Consider the following 14,535-nt stretch of genomic DNA (forward strand, 5'->3'; position numbering starts at 1 on the left):
TTGCCAGGGGGAGGCATAGGGCAGCTGCTCACATGGCATTTGTGCCCCAGCTCCTTCTGCCTCCTCTTTGCCTCCTGCTATTGAGCCATGACCATGCTGAGCTGTGTTTTCCTCCCAACAGGAGCAGCCTGCCACAGGCCAGGAGGAGCTCTGTGAGGTGGCCACTTACCTGGGCAGAGCTGACCCGTGGTATGAGAGCAACATCAACACTCTGTGCCACATGATTCCCAAGCTGGCCACCATGGTAAGAGGGAAACCTTCCCACCTTGCCAGCCTGACCCATTTCCCAAACCCATCTGCTGTAGCAGAGGACAAGCTCTTGCCCTGCTGGGCTCCTTCATGCCCCAGACAGAGCCTAAGGTACAAATGCACACATCCAGGCCAGGTGCAGAGTGGGTTTGGAGTAGCCCTGAAGAAGGAGGCTTGGGGGTGTTGGTTGCTGAGCAGCTCCCCAGGAGCCAGCAGTGCCCTCCTGCAGCCCAGCAGGCAGCTGTGTGCTGGGCTGCAGCCAGAGCAGTGTGGGCAGCAGGGCAGGAGAGGGGATTCTGCCCCTGGACTCTGCTCTGCTGAGACCTCACCTCCAATCCTGCCTCCTGTTCTGGTGTCCACAGCAAAAGGACACAGAGCTGCTGGAGTGAGGCCAGAGGAGGCCACAAAGGGCTGCTGTACCCCTGCTCTGCTGGGGCTAGCTGGGGTTATTCAGAAGACTTCAGGGGGACCTTTGAGCTGCCTTCCAAGAGCTGCAGGGATCCTACAGGAAGGCTGCAGAGGGACTTTTCATAAGGGTGGCCCAGTGACAGGCCAAGGGGCAATGGTTTGAAGCTGAGGGAGAGCAGAGTTGGACTGGGCTGAGGAAGAAGTTCTTCAGTGTTGAGACACTGGCACAGGTTGCCCAGGGAGGCTGTGGATGCCCTCTCCTTGGAGGTGTTGAAGGCCAGGCTGGCTGAGGCCTGGGGCAGCCAAGCCTAGCTGGGAGGTGTCCCTGGCCACGGCTAAGGGGTTGGAGTAAACGACCCCTGAGGTCCCTTCCGACCCAAACCATTCTGTGACACTGTGATGTTGAAAAGCTCCCCCCAGGCCCTGGCAGCCAGGAAGGCTCATGTGGTTCACACTGCCCCAGCCCACAGGAGCCACTAGCTGTGAGGGGGTTTTTGACCAAGGGACAGGAACAGGCAGATTTCGAGACAGCACATGGAAATGAGTCACTTACCCACAGCCCCCCAGCTCTGCTGGCTGGGCACAGCCTCCAGAACAGGCTGGGGGCTGGGCACAAGCCTTTGCTTCTCCCCTTGCCTTTGGTTGTGGCAGAGCTGCTTGGGTGTGCTGCAGAGCTGGGGCAGGATGGCAGAGAATCATCCTTTTGGTTGGCAGAGACCCCAAAGGTCATTGAGTCCAACCTGCCACCCAGCAGCACCGTGGCCCTTCAGGCATGAACCTACTGGCATGTGGCTTGGAAAGAGCTGGGAAAGCTTTGACAGTCAGTGGGAGAACATCACCAGGAGGGGTTTTTTGCCCTGAGCAAGTAACATAGAATCACAGAATCACTGAGCTTGGAGATCACCCAGTCCAACCCAACCCCACCATGGCCACTGAACCATGGCCCCAAGTGCAATGGCCACAGGGTTCTTTGAACACCTCCAGAGATAGGGACTCCACCACCTCCCTGGGCAGCCTCTGCCAATCCCTGTCCACTCTTGCAGCAAAGAGATTTTTCCTCCTCTCCAACCTAACCCTCCCCTGGTACAACCTGAGTCCCCTTCTACCACCTGAGACTAGGGAGAAGAGACCAACCCCCACCTGGCTCCAACCTCTGTTCAGCTCCTGGCTCATTCTTTACCTAGGAAGGTGGGAGGGTTGGTGGCAGTGTTCTTGAGAAGTGGCTGTGGCTGATCCAAGATGTGATTTGCCCCTCCTCCCCTCCCCCCCCAGCCTTCCTCTCCAAGCAAACATCTTGTGACTGATCTGTTCCTCACCGACGTCATCGCTTACTACGCTCGCATGGGCACCCAGCCTGTCTGCTTCCAGGTCTATGCTGTGAAGGTAGGTGACACATCCCCTGTGCCTTCACATGGCCCTGCCAGGGCATGCAGACCCCCACAGAAGCACAGGATCAGCCAGCCTGGAAGAGACCTCCAACATCATCGAGTCCAACCAACCACCCAACCCTATCCAATCGACCGGACCATGGCACTGAGTGCCTCCTCCAGGCTTTGCTCAAACACCTCCAGGGATGCCAGCCCCAGCACCTCCCTGGGCAGCACATCCCAATGGCCAATCTCTCTCACTGGGAAGAACTTCCTCACCTCCAGCCTAAACCTCCCCTGGCACAGCTTGAGACTGTGTCCTCTTGTTCTGGTGCTGCTTGTCTGGGAGGAGACACCAACCCCCACCTGGCTACAACCTCCCTTCAGGGAGTTGCAGAGAGCAAGAAGGTCTCCCCTGAGCCTCCTCTTCTGCAGGCTAAGCAACCCCAGCTCCCTCAGCCTCTCCTCCCAGGGCTGTGCTGCAGACCCCTCCCCAGCTTTGTTGCCCTTCTCTGGACACCTTCCAGCAGCTCAACATCTTTCCTAAGCTGAGGAGCCCAGAACTGGACACAGGACTCAAGGTGTGGCCTAACCAGTGCTGAGCACAGGGGAAGAATAACCTCTTGTCCTGCTGCCCACACTGTTCCTGCTGCAGGCCAGGATGCCATTGGTCTTCTTGGCCCCCTGGGCACACTGCTGCCCCACTGCAGGCAGAGCTGTTCCAAGTCAAGGGGGTTTGGGGGCTTTCAGCAGATCTGAGCCTGCATCTCTGTGCTCCTCAGTGGCTCTCCTCCCAGCCCCAGTGACTCCCTGTAGCACAGCTGGTGGCAGTGGGGCTGGAAGGGCTATTTCAGGATCACACAGGACAGCAAAGTGAGCCTGGACATTAGCAAGGACACAGATTTCCTGCTCTGCTGGATGTGGGGCTGCTCAGGAGCTCTGGCACCTCCTGCTGCTTTCAGTGCTGTGAGCAAAGAGGAGTTTTCTGAGTGGCCTTGCCAAAACCTTCCTGCACCTTGCAGGGGCTTTGCAGGGCTTCCTGAAACAGCCTCTGAGTGATTTCCTGCCAGCCCTGCTGGGAAATGCTGTCAGAGTGAGACCTGGCATTTGGTGTGACAGCAAGGAGCTGGTCCTGTAACACCACCACCCCCATCTGCTCTTCTTCTCTCAGGTTCCCCCCTTCAAAGCTCAGGGTGGCACTGCTGAACACAGCTGCCTCCAACCTGCCCACAGCCCATGTGGCTGCAGCAGGGGAGCAGCCACTGCATGGACAAGCTGCAAAGAGCCAGAAAAGCTTTGGTAATCCTGCTAGAACAGCAGCAAGACATAGGATCTTGGAAGCACAGAGTTACTTCGGTTGGAAAAGCTCTCTGAGGCCATCCAGTCCAACCACCAGCCCAGCACCACCATGGCCAACCCAACCACCTCCCCAGCTGCTGTGGCCACACTTTCCTTGAACCCCTCCAGGGCTGGGGACTCCACCACCTCCCTGGGCAGCCTCTGCCAATCCCTGACCACTCCTGCAGCAAAGAGGTTTTATTCCTCATCTCCAACCTAACCCTCCCCTGGCACAATTCCAGGCCATTTCCTCTCCTTCTATCACCTGAGACTAGGGAGAGGAGCCCAACCCCCACCTGGCTCCTGTCAGGGAGCTATGGAGAGCAGTGAGATCTGAAGACACACAGCCTGGGGACACACAGGGCAGCTGGGCCTCAGCTGGTGTGCCTGAGGATTTGGGGGGGGGGATTGATGGATTTTTATGTCACTCCTTTCTTCTCCCAGTTAAAAATCAAATGAGAGAGAGTGAGTGACTCAAGGAGGGGAAAGAGGAACTGACTCCAGATTTGGGGTTCAGAGAGAGGCAGCTAACCCACCCTGCTGCCAGGCAGGCTGTGCTGCTGCTTGGCCTGGCAACACTGAGCCTGTTTGGCCTTTCTGCTTAATACTGTGATGCTCCTCTTGGGGTGCAGGGAGTTTTCCTGGAAGTGAGGATCAAGTGCCAGCTGGATGGAGGGCTGGAAGTGGCCAGGAGAGGTTCTCCAGGGCTTTTCCTGGCAGTGAGAGTCAAGTCCCAGCTGGATGGAGGGCTGGAAGTGGCCAGGAGAGGTTCTCCAGGGCTGTTCCTGGAAGTCAGAGTCAAGTCCTAGCTGGATGGAGGGCTGGAAGTGGCCAGGAGAGGTTCTCCAGGGCTTTTCCTGGCAGTGAGAGTCAAGTCCCAGCTGGATGGAGGGCTGGAAGTGGCCAGGAGAGGTTCTCCAGGGCTTTTCCTGGAAGTAAGTATCAGGTCCTAGCTGGATGGAGGGCTGGAAGTGGCTAGGAGAGGTTCTCCAGGGCTTTTCCTGGAAGTCAGAATCAAGTTCCAGCTGGATGGAGGGCTGGAAGAGGCCAGGAGAGGTTCTCCAGGGCTTTTCCTGGAAGTCAGAGTCAAGTCCCAGCTGGATGGAGGGCTGGAAGAGGCCAGGAGAGGTTCTCCAGGGCTTTTCCTGGAAGTCAGAGTCAAGTTCCAGCTGGATGGAGGGCTGGAAGTGGCCAGGAGAGGTTCTCCAGGGCTTTTCCTGGAAGTCAGAGTCAAGTCCCAGCTGGATGGAGGGCTGGAAGTGGCCAGGAGAGGTTCTCCAGGGCTTTTCCTGGAAGTCAGAGTCAAGTCCTAGCTGGGTGGAGGGCTGGAAGTGGCCAGGAGAGGTTCTCCAGGGCTTTTCCTGGAAGTCAGAGTCAAGTCCTAGCTGGGTGGAGGGCTGGAAGTGGCCAGGAGAGGTTCTCCAGGGCTGTTCCTGGCAGTGAGAGTCAAGTCCCAGCTGGATGGAGGGCTGGAAGTGGCCAGGAGAGGTTCTCCAGGGCTTTTCCTGGAAGTCAGAGTCAAGTCCTAGCTGGGTGGAGGGCTGGAAGTGGCCAGGAGAGGTTCTCCAGGGCTTTTCCTGGAAGTGAGAATCAGGTCCCAGCTGGATGGAGGGCTGGAAGTGGCCAGGAGAGGTTCTCCAGGGCTTTTCCTGGAAGTCAGAGTCAAGTCCTAGCTGGGTGGAGGGCTGGAAGTGGCCAGGAGAGGTTCTCCAGGGCTTTTCCTGGAAGTGAGAATCAGGTCCCAGCTGGATGGAGGGCTGGAAGTGGCCAGGAGAGGTTCTCCAGGGCTTTTCCTGGCAGTGAGAGTCAAGTCCCAGCTGGATGGAGGGCTGGAAGTGGCCAGGAGAGGTTCTCCAGGGCTGTTCCTGGAAGTGAGAATCAGGTCCTACATGGATGGAGGGCTGGAAGTGGCCAGGAGAGGTTCTCCAGGGCTTTATCTTTGCGTTGTGCTCGAAGCAAGCCCAGAACACAAAGTGATTCGTTTGTCTGCCAGTTGCTTTTGGCTGCATCAGGAATTGGGTGGCTGGAAGCTAAGCCAGCCTCCGCAGTGGGGCTGGGGGAGCCGGGAGCAGCCTGGTCTGCGGGTGTGCAGTGACACCCAGCGGCAGGGGCCCCCGGCCGTGGCTCTGCGACAGCTCCAGCAGCCTCCCGGCAGGACCTTGGCTTCGGAGAGCGGAGCGCAGGCAGCTGCCCGCACCCCCTAGCGCCCCGGCCGCCGGGCCGAGGCTGGAGGTCCCTTTGGATCGTCTCACGCCTGGGTGCTCCAGGGAGCCCTGTGAAGCCACAAGGGCAGGGTGACAGCTCGGGGTGAGGGCAGGGGAGCTGTTCCTAGAGGTTTTGCTCTCTTTCAGCTGTTCTTCAACGCCCCAGCCCAGGAGCCAGCCGAGGATGTGTTCCTCACGGAGCTGCGCAGCCAGGCTCAGGACAGCGCCTCCCCCAGAGGTGTGTGTGTGTGTGAGACCCCCCCCGAGCCCTGCAGCCACAGCTGCCACCCTGGGGGTCCTGCCAGCCCCAGGTCCCACCCAGCCTGCAGCAGCCACGGCCATGCCATGAGGCAGTGTAGATTCATGGAGTCACAGAATGGGTTGGGTTGGAAGGGACCTTCAAGATCAGCCAGGTCCAAGCCCCCTGCCACAGGCAGGGACACCTCCCACCAGCCCAGGCTGCTCAAGGCCTCATCCAGCCTGGCCCTGAACACCTCCAGGCAGGGGACAGCCGCAACCTCCCTGGGCAGCCTGTGCCAGGCTCTCCCCACCCTCACTGCAAAGATTTTCTTCCTCTTCTCCAGTCTAGATCTCCCCTCCTCAAGCTTCAATCCATTCCCTCTGGCCCCACCACTACAAGCCCTTGTGAAATGTCCCTTTCTGGCTTTCTTGTGGACCACTTCAGATACAGGAAGGCTGCTTTAAGGTCTCCCTGGAGCCTTCTCTTCTGCAGGCTGAAAAACCCAACTCTCTCAGCCTGGCCCCATAGGAGAGGTGCACCAGCCCTCTGAGAGCAGCAAAACTTCCTGCCCATCAATATCTCTTCTTCCCTGGTGAGCAGGGGGCTTCCCTTAACATCTCCACCTCCACCTTCAGTGCATGACATGAGGCTGAATGTAAGACCTTGTGGTGCCTGGCCCAAGGTCTCGACCAGGTTCTGTAGATGACAGCTTTGGGTGGCTCCAGGACCCTCTGCAGTTGGACCAGCTCCATCTTTGTGTCAAGGAAACAAGCTGGGCTTTAGAACCATCCCCTTTCCCAGATGTTTCCCCTCTTGGAATCACAGCATTGTTAGGATTGGAAGGGACCTCAAGGCTCAGCCAGTTCCAACCCCCTGCCATGGCCAGGGACACCTCACACCACAGCAGGTTGCTCACAGCCACCTCCAGCCTGGCTGCAAACACCTCCAGGCAGGAGGCTTCCACCACCTCCCTGGGCACCCTGTGCCAGGCTCTCACCACAAGCTCAGCTCCTGTTAGAAACTTCAGCTTGAAGGCTGGGCTGTGACAGGTCACATCCAGCCCTGCCATCAGTGCCCCCCCAGGGTCCAATCCAAAGGCTGTTTGCCATTGTAGCTGGGCACAGACCCTCGAGTGAGTCCACCTTGGTGGACCTGTTGAGTGCACAGAGCCTCAGCCCCTGTAGGCAAGGAGAGAAGAGCCAGTGTGACAAACCATGACTGCTGGATGATGGCTGGGGTGGCTCACCCCCATGGGAGGACCCCTCTCTGTTGACCACAGACAGGTTGGATGGGTGAAACCTCAATCCTGCCTGGTTCCCTCCTTGCAGAGTTAAGCCTGACCAAGAAGAAAACAGCCCTGGATGGCCCTGGCATAGATCTCACAGTAACATACAGGAAGGTAAGTGTGGGGCCCTCAACAGCCCAGAGTGTCTCTGCTCAGAGGGACCCCCAGCAGGCCACAGATCTCTGACCCACCTCTGGGATTGCACTCCAGAGGTCAGAATTGTTGTGGTGAACTCCAAAAGCCTCTTGGAATAGAATAGAATTAACCAGGTTGGAAAAGAGCTCAGAGATCATTGAGCCCAACCTCTCACCCAACACCATCTGATCAACTCAACCATGGCACCAAGGGCCTCAGCCAGGCTCTTCCTAAACACCTCCAGGGATGGGGACTCCACCACCTCCCTGGGCAGCACATCCCAGTGGCCAATCTCTCTCTCTATGAAGAACTTCTTCCTAACATCCAGTCTAAAATTCCCCTGGCACAGCTTGAGACTGTGTCCTCTTGTTCTGGTGCTGCTTGCCTGGGAGAAGAGCCCAACCCCCACCTGGCTATAACCTCCTTTCAGGTAGTTGTAGACAGCAATAAGGTCTCCCCTGAGCCTCCTCTTAGAATCATAGAATAGAATCATAGAATCAACCAGGTTGGAGGAGACCTCCAAGATCATCCAGTCCAGCCTATCACCCAGCCCTGTCCAATCAACTCGACCATGGCACTAAGTGCCTCATCCAGGCTTTTCTTGAAGATCTCCAGGGATGGTGACTCCACCACCTCCCTGGGCAGCACATCCCACTGGCAAATCACTCTCTCTGTAAAGAACTTCTTCCTAATATCCAGCCTAAACCTCCCCTGGCACAGCTTGAGACTGTGTCCTCTTGTTCTGCTGATGGGTGCCTGGGAGAAGAGACCAACCCCCACCTGGCTGCAGCCTCCCTTCAGGGAGTTGCAGAGAGCAAGAAGGTCTCCCCTGAGCCTCCTCTTCTGCAGGCTAAGCAACCCCAGCTCCCTCAGCCTCTCCTCACAGGGCTGTGCTCCAGGTGCTGCCCTCTCTGTGTCCAGGGTGAATTAACAGAGCCCTTCCTGCAGGTTGTGCTGAGTGACCGAGCAAAGGAGCTGGCCCTGGCCCTGCGCTCCACAGGGCTGCTGATGAAAGCCATCCCTGCTGATGAGGCTGAAGGTAGGTCCTTGCTGCTTGGAGCCATGTGAAAAGTGTTTGCTGAGCTTTCTGCTGATCAGCAGAGTAAATCCAGCCCTGGGACTCCGTGGCAGCCGTGCTTGGGCTGTGGGGGCTGAAGCAGTGCCCTGCACATTTTGCTGGCACTGGTCTGTGGCTTTGTGTTCTGTCATAGAATCACAGAACTGTCAGGGCTGGAAGGGACCTCAAGGCTCAGCCAGTCCCAACCCCCTGCCATGGCCAGGGACACCTCACACCGCAGCAGGTTGCTCACAGCCACCTCCAGCCTGGCTGCAAACACCTCCAGGCAGGAGGCTTCCACCACCTCCCTGGGCAACCTGTGCCAGGCTCTCACCACCCTCCTGGGGAACAACTTTTTCCTCACATCCATGCTGAATCTTTCCATTTCTAGTTCTGCTCCATCCCCCCCAGCCCTATCACTCCCTGACACCCTCCAAAGTCCCCCCCCAGCTTTCTTGGAGCCCCCTGCAGATCCTGCAAGGCCACAATTAGGTCTCCTCAGAGCCTTCTCCTCTCCAGCCTGCACAACCCCAACTCTCTCAGTCTGTCCTCACAGCAGAGCAGCTCCTGCCCTCTGCTCATCCTCCTGGTCCTCCTCTGGACACCTCCCAGCATGTAGTTTTGTAGTGAGTGATGTGCCTGGGGCTCCCTGTAGCATGGGGTTCAGCATACCATGATCCTGGCTCAGCAGCATCTTCCTCATGCTGCAGCCTTCCTCTTTCTCCTTGCCCTTAGCATAAGCTCTGAGGTTTCCACCCTGGGCATGATCCCACACCGACCCTCAGCCCATGCAGCTTGCTGGAGTCCTCCTTTCCTGCTGTCCTACACACCCCACAGCCCCCTGGTTCTGCACCCAGATCTGGCACCCAAAGCTGAGCTGAGCTCATGCTGTGGTCTAAGGCTAACACATTGCTTCTGTTGCAGACCTGCTGTGCCTGAATGTGACCATCACTGAAATCATCAGGATCAACAACTTGTCAGGAAGATCCTTCTCAGTAAGTAGCTTTGGGTGCTCATGGCCCTGGAGGGGTTGGCCAAGGGATGGTGACCCCCATAAGACAACAGTGAAAGGGGAAACACACTGTGAGGAGGAGAAGGCTCTGGGGCCACCCTGCTCAGAGACTTTCCTGCAGTTCCTTTCCATGGGAAAGTCTTCATTTGTGAGCCAAGGCTCCAGATGCCATCCCTGAGTGCATCAACACCGCATGGAATCCTCTCCTGGGAGACCCTGAAGGACTGAGCTGCTGCTGGGGTGATTCTGTGACCCCAGGGACAAAGTGAAGGAATAAAACACAGCCCCAGTCAGCTTGGCTCCAGTTTGGTACAGGAGAGGGTCTGGAGTTTTGTCATCACAGGCTCACAGGATGTCAGGGGTTGGAAGGGGCCCAAAGAGATCATTGAGTCCCAAGCCCTCTGCCAGAGCAGGACCTTGGATCCAGCACAGGTCCCACAGGAACACATCCAGACAGGGCTGGAAAGGCTCCAGAGAAGGAGACTCCACAACCTCTCTGGGCAGCCTGCTCCAGTACTTAGGATAAAGAAGTTCTCCCTTGTGTTGAGGTGGAACCTCCTGTGCTGCAGCTTCCATCCATTGCTCCTTGGCCTATCCCAGGGTGCAGCTGAGCAGAGCCTGGCCCCTCCCTGCTGACCCCCAGCCCTCAGCTATTGATAGACATTGATCAGATCCCTCTCAGCCTTCTCCTCTCCAGACTAAGCAGCCTCAGGGCTCTCAGCCTCTCCTCCCCAGGCAGTGCTGCAGTCCCCTAAGCATCCTTGTGGCCCTCCCTTGGACCCTCTCCAGCAGATCCCTGTCATCAACTCCATTAGCTCCACACCTCCAGCTGCAGTGTCTTGGACATCCCAAGAGCTCAGGAGAGCAGAGGCCACTGGAGAAATGTATTCCACAAAGCAGAAGCAAGAAGCAGGAACTTCAATGAAGCTAAACATGAAGAGGAACTTCTTTAACTCAGGGGTGACAGAGCCCTGGAGCAGGCTGCCCAGAGAGGTGGTGGAGTCTCCATCTCTGGAGGCATCCCAACCCCACCTGGGTGCATTCCTGTGTGGCCTTCTCTAGGTGTCCCTGCCTTGGCAGGGGGGTTGGACTCTGTGATCCCCAGAGGTGCCTTCCAAGCCCTGCCATGCTGTGGGACTGTGTAACTATGAGCTCAGGAAATGGATGTGCAAGAGCTGGGGCTGAAAACTTGGGCTCCTGTCCTCTTTGCTTTGCATTCAAGTGGAGCCCAGGGGACACAGTGCCCTGGGGGAATGTGGCACTGCAGTCAGGGTGACATGAAGTATCATTGGGGCTTGGTCATTTAGGCCCTGAGGCCTCCAGCCTCCCAGCTGGTATTTTTAGCTGCCCAGCACACTTCTGCCTCTGTTTTCAGCTGGCTGTTGGAAACCCCCAACACAGTGCAGCCCATGCTGCCCACCAAGGTACACCTTGGGTCTGGAGAGCAGACCATGCCCTACACCAGCCATCCCAAACCTTGCAAACTGTGCAGCCATCACCAGCTTGGAATCACAGCATCACAGAAACATTCAGGCTGGAAAAGCCCCTCAGGATCTCCAAGTCCAACCATTAACCCTACTCTGCAAGGGTCACCCCTAAACCACAGCCCCAAGCACCACATCCAAACCACCTTGAAACACCTCCAGGCTTGGGGACTCCACCACCTGCCTGGGCAGCACATTCCAACCCCTGACCACTCTTGCTGGGAAAAAATGTTTCCTACTGTCCAGTGTAAACAGTGTGAGCAATCACAACCTGGGCTGCATCCAAAGCAGCATTGCCAGGGATCCAGAGAGGGGATTCTGCCACTTTGCTCTGCTGAGACCTCACCTGCAGTGCTGTGTGCAGGTCTGGAGCCTCAGTATAGGAACAGGGACCTGATGGAGAGGGTCCAGAGGAGGGCCATGGAAATGGTCAGGGGCTTGGAGCAGCTCTGCTATGAGCAGAGGCTGAGGGAGCTGGGGGTGGTCAGCCTGGAGAAGAGAAGGCTCCAAGGAGACCTAATAGCAGCCTGCCAGTACCTGAAGGGGGCTACAGGAAGGATGGAGAGAGACTGTTTGCAAAGGCCTGCAGGGACAGGACCAGGGCCAATGGCTTCAAACTAGAGCAGAGCAGATTGAGATTGGATGTTAGAAAGCAGCTCTGCACCATGAGGGTGGTGGAACACTGGCACAGGTTGCCCAGGGAGGTGGTTGAGGCTCCATCCCTGGAGATATTGAAGGTCAGGCTGGACAGAGCTCTGGGCAGCCTGATTTAGTTGGGGATGTCCCTGCTGAGTGCAGGGGGGTTGGGCTGGATGAGCTTTGGAGGTCATCCTTCCAGCCTGGACCATTCTATGATTCTATAAACCTCCCCAGTGGCAGCTTGAGGCCATTCCCTCTTGTTCTATCACCAATTACCTGTGAGAAGAGACCAGCACCAAACCTCTCCACAACCTCCTTGCAGGTAGCTGTAGACAGCCAGGAGGTCTCCCCTCAGCCTCCTCTGTTTCAAACTAATGTTTGCCCTTGCCAGGTGTGACCAGGTTGTGATGGGTGACAGCAGAAGGTCAAGAGAGACTCTTCTCTCCCTACAGAAGCCACCTGGTGTCACAGAGGTCATCATCTGTGCCTTTCATACCTGCTGTGTGCCACCCCCCCAGCGCCACGCAGCCGAGGAAGGGAGGTGAGATTCTCACTGGGCTCTTCCTCCTCTCTCAACCCAGGCTGTGGCAACCAGGCTGAGGACTCAAAATATCACCATCAGGAGCACAGAGCAGAGGCCCTTCACGGTGTGTCTGGACAAGGACAGCAGAAGAACCTACAGGAATGTGATCAGGTGAGGATGCCACATCTGCCAGGCTCTGCACGGGCAGCTTGAGCCCTCCCGGCCTGGGCTCCCATGGGGGCAAAGCTGGTTCCTAGGGGGTTCCAATCCTGATCCAGAGATGACAAAGGATCCATATTGCTTCTCCAGGGAAAGCAGGGCAGGATGGAGCTCTCCCACCTTGGCAGTTTGGGGTGATACTGTGAGAATCATGGGATTGTCAGGGTTGGAAGGGAGCTCAAGGCTCAGCCAGTCCCAACCCCCCTGCCATGGGCAGGGACACCTCACACTACAGCAGGTTGCTCACAGCCACATCCAGCCTGGCCTTACAAACCCTCAGGGATGAGGCTTCCACCACCTCCCTGGGCAGCCTGTGCCAGGCTCTCACCACCCTCCTGGGGTTCATTAAGACAGGAGAAGGATAGATACCTCCAGGGACAAACTCAGCTTAGATCTCCTTACACAATCCATGGAGCTGATGCTCTCTCCACTGACTGCATTCCTCACCAGGGTGCCTCAAGCATAGGAAGGTGATGGGAGAGAATTCAGCCCTGTGAAAGCAGGAGGATCCATGCCCCTGCTGTAGCTGCAGTGAGATGTGATGTGCTGGCTGCAGACAGCCAGGTGGTTCAAAGGCCATGGGCCATGTGGAACAGCCATCCAAGCAGCAGTGTGGAGACCTCAGCTGAAGGATGCTGGTTTGGTGGTCAGACTCTAACACACATCAGCTCATGGAACTGCTGGAGCAGATCCAGAGGAGGCCATCAGGATGATCAGAGGGCTGGAGCACCTCTGCTATGGGGACAGGCTGGGAGAGTTGGGGCTGGGCAGCCTGGAGAAGAGAAAACTCCAGGGAGACCTCAGAGCAGCCTTCCAGGACCTTGAAGGGGGCTACAGAAGAGCTGGGGAGGGACTTTTGACAAGGGCTGGGAGTGATAGGATGGGAGGGGAGGAGGGGAGGATGAGACTTAAGGAGGGGAGATTTAGTTTGGAGATGAGGAAGAAATTCTTTGCAGTGAGGGTGGGGAGACACTGGAACAGGTTGCCCAGGGAGGCTGTGGCTGTCCCCTGCCAGGCTGGATGAGGTCTTGGGCACTCAGGAGGTGTCCCTGCCCAGGGCTGGGGGGTTAGAACTGGATGACCTTTAAGGTCCCTTCCATCCCAACCCATTCTACAAACCTCTGAATCTTTCCAGCCAAAACCAGTTAAAAAGAAAATCACAAGAGCAGCAGCACAGCTCCACGTGGGAGCCCTCCCTCAGCAGCCAGTGGAGTGCCCTGGTGTTGAATCTGAGCCCAGGCAGGCTCTGGCCATCCAGAGCAGCTTGGCCCAGGCAGTAACTCTGTGCTTGTGCTCTTGCAGCATGGAAGTGTCTCCTTGCCTAGAGCCCAGCTACTGCTTGCAGAAGACGAGGACAACGAAGCTCAGCCTGCACGGAGCAGAAGATGGGGGGCTGGTGAAGTACCTGCCCAAGTCCCTGCTCTTGCCCATCAACACCTTTGCAGGGGTCATCCAGTGAGGAAAAGGAGAACCAGCTGGGGTTGGAGAGATGTGCCACTGGGTCAGCACAGAGGGGACGCAAGGAGAGACCACACTGGAAGCCGCCAGCGGTGATTTTACAGCGGTGATGGGTGGAAGAAGCTGCCAGAGCAGAGGTGGGCAGGCTTGAGGGAGGACAGCCAGGCCCTGCTGAGTGACAGCCATGACTACAGAGGCCATCTCCTGCCAAGGGGCAGAGCCATGCTGAAGAACTGAGTTGCAACCCTTTGCACAAGTCAGGAGAGAACTTCTCAGTGTCTTCATTTGAGGAGGGCTGGGGGGAAACACAGCTGAGGTGATGGTGCTTGCTGGGCTTGTGGATCCCAGAGCAGTTGCTGTGGGTAATATTTATTCTGGTGATGCCTACAGCCTGGCAGAGATCAGGGCCTGCTGGGTGGAGCTGTGCACAGCAAAGTCTTTGTTCTGGCACAGGGTGCCAGCTGTCTTTGGGCAAACCAGCAATTATTCCCTTGGCTGGGTCAGCAAACCCTCATTGTAAGCCTAACCACAACTGGGAGAGCTTGGGGGTTCAGCAGGTGCTGCACTTGGGCCCCAGCAACCCCATGGACATTCCAGGACTGGGGCAGAGCAGCTGGAAATTGCCCAGTGGAAAAGGACCCAGGTGGCCAAGAAGGCCACCAGCAGCCTGGCCTGGATCAGCAGTGGTGTGGCCAGCAGGGATCCCAGCAGGGCAGGGATTGGTCCCCTGCATTGGGCACTGGTGAGGTTGCCCTCAAATCCTGGGTTCAATGGTGGGTCCCTCACTCCAAGAAGGACATTGAGAGGCTGGAGTGTGTCTAGAGAAGGGCAACAAAGCTGGGGAAGGGTCTGGAGAACAGGGCTGGGGAGGAGCAGCTGAGGGAACTGGAGAAGAGGAGGCTGAGGGGAGACCTCA

The 14,535-nt window shown here is 57.2% G+C and overlaps 1 protein-coding gene across 1 annotated transcript in view; it reads left to right on the forward strand.

Annotated features, from left to right (window-relative positions):
- PIK3R6 (phosphoinositide-3-kinase regulatory subunit 6) overlaps positions 1–13,672 on the forward strand; it is a 32,847-nt gene extending 19,175 nt beyond the window's left edge. Inside the window, exons 11-18 of the mRNA XM_054170630.1 lie at positions 122–244; positions 1,930–2,040; positions 5,714–5,804; positions 7,136–7,206; positions 8,176–8,266; positions 9,209–9,279; positions 12,001–12,113; positions 13,464–13,672. Of these exons, the coding sequence (XP_054026605.1) occupies positions 122–244; positions 1,930–2,040; positions 5,714–5,804; positions 7,136–7,206; positions 8,176–8,266; positions 9,209–9,279; positions 12,001–12,113; positions 13,464–13,620 (828 nt within the window). The 3' untranslated portion in view covers positions 13,621–13,672. The remainder of the gene's footprint in view (positions 1–121; positions 245–1,929; positions 2,041–5,713; positions 5,805–7,135; positions 7,207–8,175; positions 8,267–9,208; positions 9,280–12,000; positions 12,114–13,463) is intronic.
- The last annotated feature ends 863 nt before the right edge of the window (positions 13,673–14,535 follow it).

The sequence above is a fragment of the Dryobates pubescens genome, chromosome 20 (genome assembly GCF_014839835.1).
Source record: "Dryobates pubescens isolate bDryPub1 chromosome 20, bDryPub1.pri, whole genome shotgun sequence".
Lineage (NCBI taxonomy): Eukaryota > Metazoa > Chordata > Aves > Piciformes > Picidae > Dryobates > Dryobates pubescens.